General features: G+C 37.1%; 2 protein-coding genes and 1 long non-coding RNA gene across 5 annotated transcripts; all 3 read right to left on the reverse strand.

The window, feature by feature from the left end:
• Nucleotides 1–98: 98 nt before the first annotated feature.
• Nucleotides 99–5,497, reverse strand: LOC306900511 (calreticulin-like). Of its 2 annotated transcripts, XM_079467562.1 has the most exons (10): nt 5,400–5,497; nt 5,181–5,311; nt 4,722–4,823; nt 4,198–4,401; nt 3,903–3,997; nt 3,610–3,819; nt 2,153–2,266; nt 1,881–2,024; nt 1,681–1,773; nt 152–1,583 (listed from the first exon to the last, which is right to left on the reverse strand). In XM_079467562.1, exons 2-10 carry the CDS (start codon nt 5,272–5,274, stop codon nt 1,371–1,373), a joined length of 1,269 nt encoding a protein of 422 aa, XP_079323688.1. In that variant the 5' UTR covers nt 5,275–5,311; nt 5,400–5,497; the 3' UTR covers nt 152–1,370. The 2 variants fall into 2 exon arrangements, with proteins under 2 accessions (XP_079323687.1, XP_079323688.1); XM_079467561.1 differs by having other exon boundaries at nt 99–1,583; nt 5,181–5,467.
• Nucleotides 5,498–6,606: 1,109 nt separating this feature from the next.
• tor3a (torsin family 3, member A) lies at nt 6,607–10,726 on the reverse strand. 2 transcript variants are annotated; one of them, XM_079468560.1, is made up of 7 exons: nt 10,681–10,726; nt 10,427–10,586; nt 10,013–10,135; nt 9,591–9,856; nt 9,094–9,269; nt 8,778–8,902; nt 6,607–8,198 (listed from the first exon to the last, which is right to left on the reverse strand). In XM_079468560.1, the coding sequence occupies exons 2-7, from the start codon at nt 10,584–10,586 to the stop codon at nt 7,951–7,953; spliced, it is 1,098 nt and encodes a 365-aa protein (XP_079324686.1). In that variant the 5' UTR covers nt 10,681–10,726; the 3' UTR covers nt 6,607–7,950. The 2 variants fall into 2 exon arrangements, with proteins under 2 accessions (XP_079324686.1, XP_079324685.1); XM_079468559.1 differs by having other exon boundaries at nt 10,427–10,719.
• A 465-nt stretch (nt 10,727–11,191) lies between these two features.
• On the reverse strand, nt 11,192–14,237 carry LOC306900110. Its single transcript, XR_013787270.1, has 11 exons — nt 14,205–14,237; nt 13,574–13,610; nt 13,371–13,398; nt 13,155–13,183; nt 12,922–12,973; nt 12,703–12,735; nt 12,459–12,516; nt 12,206–12,283; nt 11,975–12,028; nt 11,775–11,809; nt 11,192–11,598 (listed from the first exon to the last, which is right to left on the reverse strand). It is a non-coding gene; the product is annotated as an uncharacterized lncRNA (long non-coding RNA).
• Nucleotides 14,238–14,913: the final 676 nt, after the last annotated feature.

The following is a 14,913-nucleotide window of genomic DNA, read 5'->3' on the forward strand; positions in this document are numbered from 1 at the left end:
AATGTATACAATAATTAATTAGAGATATATGAATTGTTTACAGTTTCAGTGTGTCCTTATTGTTTCTAAACCCATCCATCTAAGTGCCCCGAGGAAATGTCACGTCTAGATTTATTTGATTGTTTAACACTCAAAAATGAGATTATTGATTCACAGGTATATTACTCTTTTTGTAGTTTTATTATCCCGACAACATCTTCCAGAGCTTTTCACTTCATTTAATAAGTCAAGGAACACATCCATTAAACAAAAAGTACAAAATATATCTTTAAAAAAAGGTCACAATCTATTTTGCCAAGGGAAAAATATGGTTGAAAGCAGTAGAGCAGTGCAATATTCACAATGGCTGTGAAATCTTTGCCATGAGATGACACCTTCCTGAAAAGACCTTTGAAATCTCAGAAGCTTTCATTATTTTTCAGGTTCAGTCTGGCCCCAATCATTACTTTACTTAATCGTTAATTGCAAAATGTGTAGAATTTAGGAACCAAAGCAAAGGCTTAAAAACCCTCAAATAGATTTGTGGCTATTTAATACTACTGGTGTTTGATGTTACTTGTTAATGGTTAAGTCAAACATTCAGTTTGTCAAACATGCTAATTTTATATTTAATGAAATGAATCGCTCCGTAATAGCTTGCTTACAGACCAGGGCATGACCAAAACTAGTGCCAACAGCAAAGCTCGTGAAATCCTCAGTGCTTACAAGAAAACGTACAAATATGAATATCATGAACTTGAGGTCTGGGTTCAGACAAAACACACAGCAAAGACGCTTTCTACCCCATCACACTCTCACAAACACATTTTGAAACCCAAAATGCTATAGATGAGAAACAACATATATCGTAACCCACTCTATGAAACTCAAACAATATTCTCTAACAGGAACGAACTGGGAACAAAATGGTGCCAAATTCAAAAAGAGGGTTACTTCGAAATCGCTCCACACAGTTAACAAAATGAAAGAAAATATTCTTCGAGGTATTCATACTAGTGTCTGAGAACTTTAGCTACCAGTTGATGACTGCTGTGATTCAAGTTCCATGTAAATGAATTGCTTAAATTAACAATTTTAACTGGATATCATGCCTGTAAACAAAAACGTTTATGGAACTTGCTTCTCATTACAGACTTGAGAATTGGTCCTTCAATTCTCCCTTTTTAAAAATGTTTGGGACCAGTTTGACATGAGGCAAATGAAAATCATGAAATCTATAAATAGCTTTGTAATAGTGGGAATGGACAAAAACTACTGTCAGAATAATCTGACACCCAACTGAAGAGAACGTCCAGCATTAGTCCAGCTCTCTTGCCGTGTACCTCATCAGTCATAAGGTATGAGGCATTTCTTCACAAGTTTATTTAAATCTACAACTCGTCTTTGAGTTTAGAGTCTGTTTCCTCTTCCTCCTCCTCCTCCTCCTCTTCCTCTTCTGCCTCCTCATCCTCCTCCTCTTCATCTTCGTCCTTTTCCTCATCTTGCTCTTCGTCCTTTGAATCTTCCTTTCTGGTCTTTTCCTCTTCCTCACGCTTCTTTCTCTCATCCTCTTCTTGACTTTCCTTCATTTTCTTCTCTGCATCCTAAATAAATAAAAAAACAACAGGACAAAGCATAGATAAAAGTATGAATTTACTGCACAGAAATGACTTAGGAAAATATATTGTTTGGAAGTCGTACCTTTGTGACACCCCAAGTTTCATTGCCAACTTCTTCTGCCAGCTTTGGGTCATTGGTAATGAGAAAGCTGTCAAAAATTGTGCCAGCCTTAACCTGTGATAAAATAAAAGCAAAGGTGTCTTAAAGCATATTTAAACCATAATTAAAATAAGAACTGCCTTTGGGACATTTTGGTTAAAGTAAGGATATATCTGCAATACCTGCCAAAGGTCCAGTCCAATTACTCCAATGCTATTATATTTGTAGATTTCGTTGTCAGGTGTGTACTCAGGGTTATCAATCTCAGGGTGTACCCATTTCCCCTTGTAAGCAGGATTGTCGATTTGCCTGGGGTTCCACTCACCCTAAAAGATCCAATACACGTTTGAGAATGAGACAACAGAATTCACTGCAAGAACGCTTTTTGTACAATGTTTAGCATCGAGTACCGCCATGTTCATTTACAAAGTAAAAATAAAAGAAGAGGATGTACCTTGTATTCAGGATTTGTGACCATGGGTGGTTCCCATTCCCCATCCATTTCATCATCCCAGTCTTCAGGTTTCTTGGCATCAGGATCAGGGATGTTCTCGGGTTTGTCCCAGTTCTAGAGAAGCATACAGGGTTATGTGGTTTAACCGAGGTGGAATTTGCAAGAAACCCCAGTCATTCACAAAATATATCAATAAATTAATAATAATAAATCATTAAAATTCAGTGCATGCAAAGATCATCATGGGATTTGCTTAAAGGAATTGTTCACTTTCACCAAACATTTTCATGATAATTTATTCACCCCTGTTGTCTTCCAAGATGTTTATGTATTTTTTTTCTTTAGTCGAAAAAAGATTTAGTTTTTTGATGAAAACATTCAAGGATTATTCCTCCATATGGTGGACTTCAATGGACTCCAAACGGTTGAAGGTCAAAATTACAGTTTCAGTGCAGCTTCAAAGGGCTTTACACGATCTTATCTAGCGAAACGATCTGTCATTTTCTAAAAAAAATAAAAATCTATATGCTTTATAAACACAAATGCTCGCCTTGCTCTGTTCTGCAAAGCACGTTTACGACTTCACGTAGTACGTATTCACTTTGAATAGGTCACGCTTGACGGTGGTAGGGGAAGGCGAAAAAATCCATGCCATATTCTCCTCAAATTTCAAAATAGTTCGACATCATTGTTTTATCTTTTAACTCCCTTTTTTGTAAACGCCGTTTGACTTAGTACTTGCACGTATTTGTAATTACGTATTACGTGAAGTCGTGAGCACGCTTTGCAGAACAGAGCAAGGCGAGCATTTGTGTTTATAAAGCATATATATTTTTGTTTTATTTTGAAAATGACAGATCGTTTCACTAGATAAGACCCTTATTCATCGTCTGGTATTGTTTAAAGCTGCACTGAAACTGTCATTTTGACCTTCAACCGTTTGGAGTCCATGGAGTCCACGATATAGAGAATAATCCTGGAATGTTTTCTTAAAAAAAAACTTTATTTCTTTTCGACTAAAGAAAAAATACATAAACATCTTGGATGACAACAGGGGTTAGTAAATTATCATGAAAACCTATGTTGAAAGTGAACAATTCCTTTAAATTAGTTTGCAGTTTTTTTTATATGTTATGCAGGCCAATAGGTTATCAAGAAAAAGGTATGTGGCTGGTCTTTCATTTCTGATGAAAGCCTTTAAATGAAGAATGAATCCCAAATGCAGCCTGAATTGTAATGTGTTGAGATTTTGACTTGACAATTAAAACATTAAAATGACTTCTATGATAAATAGAAGAGCGTTTCTTAAATCTCACAATTTTAAATGCACTTAGTGAAGGACACGAGTAGATCTGACGGGCACTGATGTTTATCATAAACAGTGACTTGATCCGTTCATCTGTTTCGCAACAGGCAAGAGAAAGAATCCTTCAGACAACAAACATGGCTGGTCTCACCTCTGGTTTCTTGTCATCGGGGTCGGCAATCTTCTCCCTCTCATCCCAATCCTCAGGCTTTTTCGCTTCCGGATCCTTTATCTTTTTAGGGGGCAGGAGGTCCCAATCCTCTTCCAGAGATCCAGATTCTACTTTCTTATTGTCAATCTTGACTTCATAAGTGTTGTCAGGATTGACGATTAACGTATACAGGTGGGTGTATTCATCATCCTGGAGGATACAAAATATGAGACTTTTAAGACGTTATGACTCAAGTCTGTCAATTTATGGGGACAAATAAACAATAGGATTACCTTGCATCTGATGTCTTTGTTGATCAAATGATTTTTGCCCTTGTAATTGAAAATGACATGCACTTTCTTGGTGCCAGGGCCGCAAATGTCAGGACCTGGAGAAGACAAGACATGTTTTTAAGTCCATTGACTGAGGGTCAAAAATGTGGTTTATCCTACGCAAAAATCATGTCTTATTGGAAATTAATATTTATAGCAATGTACGATTACACATTAGCTTAATACAGTTTAAACGCCTCCACTTATTAGAGTTAATGCTTATCAAAAGCGTAAAACAATCATTTGAAACACTTACCAAACATAATATTATATACAGAGTCTCCATGCATGTCTTCCTGCTTTAGGTCTGATGGGAAAAGCTTAATGTATCCACCGCCACAGTCAATGCTCTGCTCGTGTTTAACAGTGAACTGGATCACAAGGGACTGGTCCTTGTTGCTGAAATCCTCAAATCGAGATGACAGCGCATAGAAATGGGCATCCAGGCTGGTCTGAAGACCTGTCCGTTCACAACAAGACATTTAAGGTCATGCGTTACATCATACTTTATTATGGACATTCAAATTCTTAACGTTTGAAACTAGAGTCAGGCACTCGGCCTGTGTTTACAGTACATGTGGCTTTATTAGGTTTTCAAACACAGTACGTTTGAGATGCTGTGACATGCTTGCTGCGCAGAAGAGCGCGGCGGTGACGTCACATGCCGTAGCCCTTCCCTGCGCAGTATTTATTACGTAAAATAACGCAAGCCGGTGGAAACCACAAATTAAAACTGATTTGCGTCGAGCGTTACAGTTAATTTCACAATGCAGTACTCACCCTTGTCTTTGTCGGCATCGCCATAAAATTTGCCTGCAGTGAGCACAAATTTCCCGTAGTCGGATTTGTGATTGGATTCCACCCATCGGCTCCTCCAACTGTCTGCAATTATAGATTATTGACATGACAAATGTGATTAATTAATATGAATATGAAATCACAATCTAGCATCAGCATACACGCTTGCATAATTATAAACAAAATGTAAATTTAGACAAGACCGTCATTTATCCATGACAATTTCTTGGCTAACGTAATTGTTATAATTGAAGATATGCTGGTATCTGATCAAATTCTATCATTCTTGATGCGGATTTATAATTACATTTAAGTGTGTTAGTGTCAAGCCATTGAGCAAGTGACAACATCACAGAAAAACAAGCCTTTGGTGACTCCATCCCATGCTCGAAAGACAAAAATAAAGCTTTAAATAAATAAGAATAATAATGCATGACTTACCACCGTCTTCAAATTGCTCTCGGAAATAAACAGTCGATTCTGCTGTTATTGAAGCGACGGACACGGCCATACACAGCAAATATAACGTCGTCATCCTCGCACAGAATGTACTCCCTTATTTAAGGGGAAGACTAGAAAAATATAAAGAAAAATGTATTAAGCAATACAAGGCTCGGCTATTTCTATAAGGACTACTGTTAGTTTAGGATCTTAACATGCCTTCCGAAATGTGCGGACGAGCAGTCTTGCCTCTAGCCTGAGAACAGATGGCTGGCTTTGATTGGTCGGAAGCTGGAGACTCTAACGTCACATCAGCCGGCCAATCAGCTTCATTTGCGGAATATCCTGGAGTTGGCCAATGGCAGCTGACCACGCGTTTGCACACATAGACGAATCCTGTTTGCTGAGACTTTTTAATATGAGATGTTTTTAATGTTTGAAAATCATGTCTTATTGTGTTAGTTAGCTGTGCGTTTTTTGTCATTATGGCTTCAATCAAAACAAACCAACAGCAGTTTGATTGATATTGCAATGCACAATAAAAAACACGAGTTATCTTATTTTGGAACCAAACTCTTCATATATGTGACCCTGGACAACTAAACCAGTCTTATGGGTCCATTTTTCGAAATTAAGATTTTTACATCAACTGAAAGATGAATAATTAAGCTTTTAGTCGAAACTGTTATCTGTTCATAGCCACCTGTACATTAATGTTCATAGTATATAGCCATCTGTATATATTGTATATAGTACATACCTACTGTAAATATTTTCATAGTCCGTACCCACTGTATAATATTTTCCTAATATTGTATTCTGTATTTATTCACTGTATATCCTTGCTATTTGCACTCCTGGTTAGACCTAAACTACATTTCGTTACACTGTACTTGTATATGTGTAATAACAATAAAGTTTAATCTAATCTAATCATATTTTTATTGATGTTCGGGTTGTTAGGATAGAACAATATCTGGTGGAGATACAACAGTGTAAAACTATGGAATCAAAGGGTGCAAAAATCTAAATATTGAGTAAATAGCCTTTGAAGTTGTTAATCGTAGACCCTGTAGCAGGCCATCCACTCACAAAATAAGGTTTTTATATATTTCGTATTGAAAATTTACAAAAATCTTTATGGAACATGATCTTTACTTAATATCGTAATGATTTTCAGCATAAAAAATCAATAATTTGACCCACACAATGTGTTTTTGTCTTTCACTAAAATGTTCCTGTGCTACTTAAGGCTGGTTTTGTGATCCCATAAACATTTATGGTAATTTATAACTATCATTATATCTCATTTACAGGTGAAGTGGATCAGGAACAATACAACTTTTATGTATTTCCTACTGAATCCTGTTTAATAAAGCTGTAAAGAGATCAGGTAAATCCACACCCTAAATCAAGACCTTATTTTGGCACAATCATATTTTATTTTCACTTTAAAGAAATATAAATTGAAAGATTTTAACCATTCCTAGCTGTTGTCTGCTATCACATCGACATAAAATGCATAATTTAAAGTTGTTTACTGCTTCCCCTAGGGAAATTAACCATGGTTTAAGTGTGGGAAGGTTGATTACCAATTGTTTTACCACATGTGCAAGGTTAAACATAGTTATTTAGTTGAAACCATAGTACATTTGTGGTTACTATGGTTTAAAAATAAACCCCAAAACTACGGGTTAAAGTTAAACCATGGTTCATTTTCATAAAGGATACTCTTTCACCATGTAAATAACATACAGTAACCACAATCAAATCCTGAATATTTTGTTGCATTAAAAAAGTGTTGCTGAGAAACAGATGGGTTTCCAACAAACATCTGTGGAGAAAAAGGTCTCCTTATCTGGTTAATTAGAATAGTTTATTAAAACATTAAACCTTCAAACATTATCAAGGCTGAAAAAATAAAAAGATAAAACAAAAGCTCATAAACCTTATTTCCACTTTACTGATTTGAAAAAATGAGCGCTGGCATTAGTAGTGTATACAAGACTCAAAATACAATAAATGAAACCGATGATATCTTAAGTGTTGTTGTCAAGCTTACCACTTTAAACTGAACACAAAATCATCTCTGTTACGTGGTTGTGTTCTAGTACAAACATACACACATACGTATGATGTGCAAAACAAAAATACAATGTATACAAGATTGAAATATGTTAAATATCTATGATGACAATGATTTTAAAATATGCCCCAAAATGTGTGGAACATAGCAATTCCAGGTTAAGTACCACCTGGTTGCATTCACAGCATGTGTGGAAGGGATTCAGTTACTACAGAAAATAATTTGTCTGCTAAATAAAACCTATTTACAGTAACGCAGCAACAATGAAAGCTTAACAGGCAAAGGGTTTAAAGGCGGAACAGTTTATTTGTAGTGCTCTGCTTGTCTGCCACTGTATTTGCATGACTGTAAACACAGCCTGTGTATTCACAAACAAGTTGCTTACGGTCTCACAAATGCATGTAAACTTCAATGTTTGGAGAAGTAGATAAGATAAAACTACATGTAAAGTTCTTTTAAAAAAACTATTAAACTAGAGTTTGACTTCTATTCTCCCTGTCCTCAAGAGTTTTTAAAGAATATGAGGTACAGAGTTGCAACTCTTTTGTAATGCATATTCATGTATCACTTATATCTTGCATTGGGCAGCTTTATTTCAGCTTCATTCAAGTAAAGTATATATTGTTGTTCTGTTGTATACTGTTGTTCAAGTATATACTTTAGTGATCATGTTCACATTCACCGTTATGGTAGAAAGAAATTGATCCTTTGGGGAATTGATTTGCATCCCTGTGCAGAGAAAAGTTTCTCCTCCTTGGGAACATACAACATGGCTTTGGCCACTTCATCCAGTGTTCCCTCATCTGGTTCAAGGCCACGAGCTGCATACGCATCACGGGCACACAGCTTTACATGACGATACTCCAGTGGCAGGAACGGTACAAAGAAGTCAATCAGATGGCCTGACATTAGCTCGCTTTGGGCGAAACCTCCTGAAAAAATCAAATATAAATATCAGGCAATCATTCTCTTATTTAGAGTAAGACTTCTAAGCATTGTGCATGTTTTTTTTTTTGTGGATTATATATAAAAGTTACATATGTTCCCACCAACATGAGGGATGATAAAATGATCAATTATACCAATTTTGATTTAAAGGGACAGTTCGCCCAAAAATAAAAATTCTGTCATGATTTACTCAACCTCCAAAAGTTGTTCCAAAACTTTTGTTTTCGCTTGAACACATAGATATTTGGAAGAATTTTAGCAACTAAGACAACCATTGAACTGGGCCACAATTGACTACCCAGAAACCGTTTGTGTTCCTAAATTCTTCACAATAATTGATTTTGTCTTAAACAGAGCAAATAATAAATACATTTCTACTGTGGTAGTCAATGGTGGCCCGGAAATCTCTGTTGCATACATTCTACATCAACACAAAGTAATGTATACTGGTTTGAAATAACTTGAGGGTGAGTAATTCATGACAGAATCTTCATTTTTGGGTGAACTATCCCTTTAAGCTGCAACTTGATTTAATCGTTATTATGACGTGACTGACTATTTACCTTCTGCCTCCATAGCTTCAGCCCTCAGAAGATGTTCCAAGTCCTCCATGCCAATGTCTTCGCGGTTTTGTCCCGAATGCCAAAAATCTAGTGCCACATCATTGATGGCCCCACCACCAATATTGCTAAAGCATGTAAAACAGCATGTTCAAGCATTATTTTCGAGCAATAGGAATCTGAATAATAGCATTGATTTAGTGCCGCTGGGAGCAGGAACTTTGTAAATGACTGGCATTTGAGTAATGTGTGCAGATTTCAGGTGTCTGGTCAATATTCTGTGGGGTTGTATAAATGTTAAGCCCTGTCAAGAACTCACCTTAAGAAGAGAAATATGGCTCTCCTATAGTTGACCCCATCCACATTATCATAATGGTCCATGTAGGGCTTTATAGCATCAATGAGACCTGGGTGCAGCTTCTCAGCCTCATCAAAAATAAAGAGAGTCTGAGGGCACCTGAGAACCATGTCTCGAATCGCTTCTCTCAGCTGGCCCTGATCACAAACACAACCACATAATAAATACAAACACTGATCAAGCATTCAATAACATTTAGAAGTACATTTCAAAATTCTTCGTATCAACTGTAACCAAGTATGTTCACAAAATGTCAGGAATTGTGTAATTGCACAATGGTACCACATCTAGTGGCAGTAGTACATGTTCCCCAGAAGTCCAAATAGTGTATTGGACCTCTGCCTATGCGAGCTGTGTTGCAAGAATGATTTAATATTTTTTTATTAAGAAATCAACTGCGGTTTGTGGATTTACTCTAACCAATAATCTTGTGTAAAAGGCTTTCAAGCTTCACTCACCTTGTACACGTCCACCAGTCTCGCGTGAGGAAAATGGAATGGGGCAATGAACAAACGCACGCATTCACTCTTTATACCATCCCGGTACAGGTTGTCCGCCACTATCCGAGCCACATAGTTCTTGCCTGTTCCAGACCAGCCGTGAAAGGAGAGAGTCAGTGGCTTATTGGACTCTGGGTTGTTGATGAAGCCTTGAATCGCTTTTAGGACCACTGACTGGGCCAGGTGCTGACCGTGGAGCTTTACCTGCAGATCTCTTTCCAGTCCTGAACATTATTAAAAATGAATGAACTCAAACAGAACCATTTTAAACAAACTGAACATATTAGAAGAGTCTAGTAAGGGTACCTGGTCCAAGTTTTCTATGATAGCAGGAACCATGAATGTTTTTGTAAAAGAAGGATGATGAGGGATTGTTTTACCTGTGATGTTTTTTGTAATCCTACAATCCCCTGTATCACAGCACTGACCCAGGCTGCAATACCAAGCCATTAGCATACCGGTGTAATACTGGGGAAAGCTTGACCAAATGTCCCCGGTAGGCACTGTGGAAATAGCATTATATCATATTAATACAAATTAAACACAAATACGAGTGCTCCACAAACAAATAAAACCCTTTTTAAAAATCAATAAAAAAATGCTATTTTACAATTACATATTTTAAGCTTTTCTATTCAAAGCCATGTAACACGGTTACATTTTTATTACCGTACTTTTATTATGCACGAGCTTGACTGTTGCATTATTCCGTATTTGACTACATAACGCATTTTACATTATGCATTGCGTTATTGTTGAACTATTAACTAGCGTATGCAAACACTATATTTTACCTTGTTGGGTCGCATCATCTTGGTTTGGCTGACAGTCCCCTTCCCATATATTGCAATAGATGTAATTGAAATAATAGGTAGAAACATTTGAAATGCTGTCGAATTGAAAAAGATCCGCTTCTGCCGAAACAGCTAACAGCAAGATTACGATTGAAATCATCTGTGCCGAAGGAAATATAGATGATGAAACAAATGTATCATTGAGCTATCAGCAATAATTCTAGGATCCATTCAATATACTGCATCAGTCTCACCGAAGGCAGGCCAGCGAGCGAACTGGACTACGACGTCACAGGGTTCAAAAGGGAAAATGGGCGGGACTTATCTTTCTGGACACTAAACTCATTCAATCAGGAAAAAACTCGTATTCTTATAAAATGTATTCTGAATGTGAAGGCAATTGATAATTTAATATAGAAATCGCTATACAGACTGCTGACATTAAAACAAATGGTCATCACGTGACACCCGTTACTTTTGCGCAGAATGGGATGAGCAAATCACAAGCGTGTGGTTACTTGGTTTAAGTTTGATTATACTATGGAAGCAAAGCCACATGTGTGTTGTTTTAAGTAACCCAATTTCACTTTGAAATTTACATTTGTGAAAGCCCTTATATATTGTAGTCTAAAAAACCCAGAAACTTTACCCTGAACTGAGTACTAATGAAATTACATCGTGTCACAAGAGAACAGTTTTTTGTTGGTCGATTTCAGTCATTAAAATGCAGCTGCATTTAGATATTAACTAGAACACAACAGTTTTCCATTTATAAAGTAACTTTATTTTGCAGATGAACAAGTCATTACATGAATCAGTTGATTAACACATGAACAAACAAGATGCTCAACTAATAATTTGCATGCAATTACTTTTAGTACAATCTTCTCTTCAACCCCTCACTTTGTCAGGAATGGTGTCTAGTGTGGTAATAAGTTACATTAATTCCAATTAGAATTATACTTTGTTTCAGTAAAACCAGAATAATCTTTACTGTAGTCGGTTACATAAATAGCAAAACAATGGAGATCTGGCAAACTACAAAGTAAAACAGGGAACCAGACACAAACACAGAAATGCAAGCTCAATGGTCATGAAACAGTAGGTGAGCCTTTGCAGTAATTTGAAGAATTGGCCTCAACCAGTTAAATCCCCAAACCAGAGAAGACATCCTGTTGAAAAGAAACAGAACTTAGAAAACGCAGAAATCCCAAACATTTAAAATCCAGGAAAAAAGTCAACCTCAGAAATAAATGGAACGGTAATGGGTATAATCAGCAGACTCATTTGGCAGAATCAGGTCATCACAGGTTGATAGAAAAACAAAGGAATTTAGGAGAGAACCCACCTTAAGGTTCCTCAAAGACGTGACGTCAGCACCTCCTTTAAAATGACATGCAGTGGGTTAGTTGATCACAAAACTATAATCTGGTCCAACTGAGGACCTTGGTTTCAGTTAAAGACTGTCCACACAAGTGTTCAGGTCAGACATTTGAAACATCATGAAACCAAACATCATGTGACAATAGGATATGGAGGCAAACAAACCTGTAATGGGAACATGCACTCAACTCCATGTGGACCGGAGAAAGTCTCTGCAACCTGTCAATGATCAGAAAGCTGTTAGAACCAAAACCATCCAAAAAGGTTCAGAATTTAGACCTTAAAGGACCAGCTCAGACAGAGCTAATATCCAACCTCCATGGTTAAGTCAGAGGATGTAATTCGTCACAGCAGTCATACAAAACGTGTACTACTACAGTTACAAGGCAAACTTACATAGCCAGAGCAAACACGAGACATCATGGGTCCAGAATTTAGTGAGACCGTCCGTCTCTTGCCCTGCTCAGACACCACCTAAAATGCAAGAAACGTTTTATTAACAAAAGCATGTTAATGTAAAAAATATTTTTACCAAACCAGGCTCAATCAGAAAAAAGTGTTATAGGATCCTCAACAAGATAGGAGACCTGATTCAAAATCATCAGTTTGAGACTTCGCATTTCAGATTAGCGGTACTAACAACACTTACCAGAAGCAAACTGGCCTAAACATCCAGTATTTCCATAGCCAGCCTTTACACTGCAAATCTAAAGCGGGACAAAATATTAAAATTAGCTACAGAATCACAACTACATGTCACCTTAGTATAAAGAATATTGCATCAGCTAGGAGCGAAAGACATTGCTCTGTGTTCAACATGGTTTTTCTGCTGAACTATGCTGTCATCAAATGCACTAGGACATGCGAGACAAAGCCCGAGTCAAGCAACTTACCAGGTCGGAATGCTTTCAGCAAACCCCATCTTTCTGCAAAGAAAACCACAGGTAAGACACCAAACGCATTTATACAGGAGGCATAAAGAACCACTGATGCATCAGCTAGGAGCGAAAGACATTGCTCTGTGTTCAACATGGTTTTTCTGCTGAACTATGCTGTCATCACATGCGTCACAGATCTTAAAAACCACCCCCCAAAAAAAAGAAATTCTGTACCATGTATAAATGGGGACAGCGACTTCGAGTCAGTCCATGTTTCCAGAGCAACCTGCACAATCAAAGTGTTGTTTAATACAGTGCCAATGTAAAACAGAAGAGAGATCTTAAAAACACCCTGTATCAGTACATAGATCTCTTTCATTCTAATTCAGAGAGATTCCCATTGTTTTAAAACAATCATCATTAACAGAGCGTTGTCTCTAAATGCATATCATGTAGAAAGAGCTCACCTCTCATTTAACCAGGACTGCATGGGTCCCTATGAGGAAAAAAAAGACTAAATGAGGATAACCCAGAAAACATACATCTGTAAAGTTTTGCAATATTGTGCTTCAGATTACAAACATGTGGTTGAATTTATCATCATACTGATCTCAAGAGTAGCAAATAAGGTCATCATAAGCACAATCATGAATTCGATTGATATATATATATCTCAAATATACCTTGTTGGGCCAGCTGCGTTGAGAACCCCTGCAAACAGAAACTCATTACAACTCTGCACCGAGCATTCAAAATAAAAGCTTAAGTTCATAAAGCCTCAGTGTAAAAATTGTCAGAAATCACTTCTGTCCACTACTCTTATACTTTTGCATCATCATGGGCTTGAACTAGTTACATTTTTATTGACGAGTTTCGTTATCTTTACCTGCAAGCCATCGTCTCCATTATTGACCGAATTGCATCTGAAAACAGAAATACGCCCTTAGTTCGATACAACTAAAATATAAACAAGTCATGCACAACAAAATACACTGATCAGAAAAGTTGGCATTCATCACTTAATATCAGATGTCCCTACCAACATTATTTTTCATCACGTAAGTGCGGCACGAGGCCATGCTAAAGCTAACACCACCTTAACCACGTGTTCCGCCCTGCGTTAACAGCCCTTATATTCTCGCTAATAATGTATTTGGTTTCAAAATAAGTACTCGATATTTAGACTTGGGTTTGTGCATTAAGGAATAATCAAACTGCAAAGGTTTTTTTATTTAAGCCAGAACCCCAAAAGCTCACGAACGAAAAAACGTGATCAAACAAAACTCTTATTTTGTAACCAAACGTTTGATACTTGTTATTCAGTAATGTGCTTTAAACACAAACTCAATTGCAACGTTAATTACGCAGTTATTTGAGTCCGCTGACAACGTCCACAAATAACCTGCACATTTACTTAAAACTCAAAACTAGGATAAATAAAAACCATTTTAAAATCTACTTCGTGCTAACTTCACAACCCCAAAACCTAGATACTAAAAAGAAGAACAGCTACTTACATGACACTCGAGGTAACACCACCGATGAATGAGGCCGTGTAAACGTGTCGCATGAACTTTTATAGGGCTTCGGCGAAAGGGTTTCTGGGAAAATTCCCGGCTTCCTCTGCATCCGCCTTGAGTTACGATCAATAAACACCAGGTGGCGCTGCAGAGCCTTTACTTTGCGCTCAACGTCATGTTTATGTATACACCCCAGTATTAAAATATAGGCTATATATATGTATACCAGTAAATAAAATGTATAGGGCAATCAAACCAATTGCTTGTTTTACATCTTCACCATCTGTTCTCATGCTATTTTTATTTAAATAGCATGAGAACCCATTAAACCCATTATTTGATCCCCTGCCGATATTGGAAGTTTGCCTGCTTACAAAGATATGAAGGGTCTATGGTAGGTTTATTTGAACTAATGGAAACAAATATCAACCAAAAAGTGTGGGTACACATTTATATAAAGTTATACATTGATTTGCATTTCAGTCAAACAAGTATTTGATCCCTACCAACCAGCAAGAATTCTGTCTCCAAAGATTGGTTATGTGCCACATGGACCACAGATAAGTCACTTTAAGACAGTACTCCTGAGTCAGCTTATGATGTATATAAAAGATGCCTGCCAACAGAAGCTGTATTTTCCATTTCAACCTCTACACCACCATGGTCCAAGACCAAAAAGGTTTCAAAGGATGTCAGGGACAAGATT

Source organism: Barbatula barbatula (genome assembly GCF_947034865.1).
Source record: "Barbatula barbatula genome assembly, chromosome: 11".
NCBI classification, from domain to species: domain Eukaryota; kingdom Metazoa; phylum Chordata; class Actinopteri; order Cypriniformes; family Nemacheilidae; genus Barbatula; species Barbatula barbatula.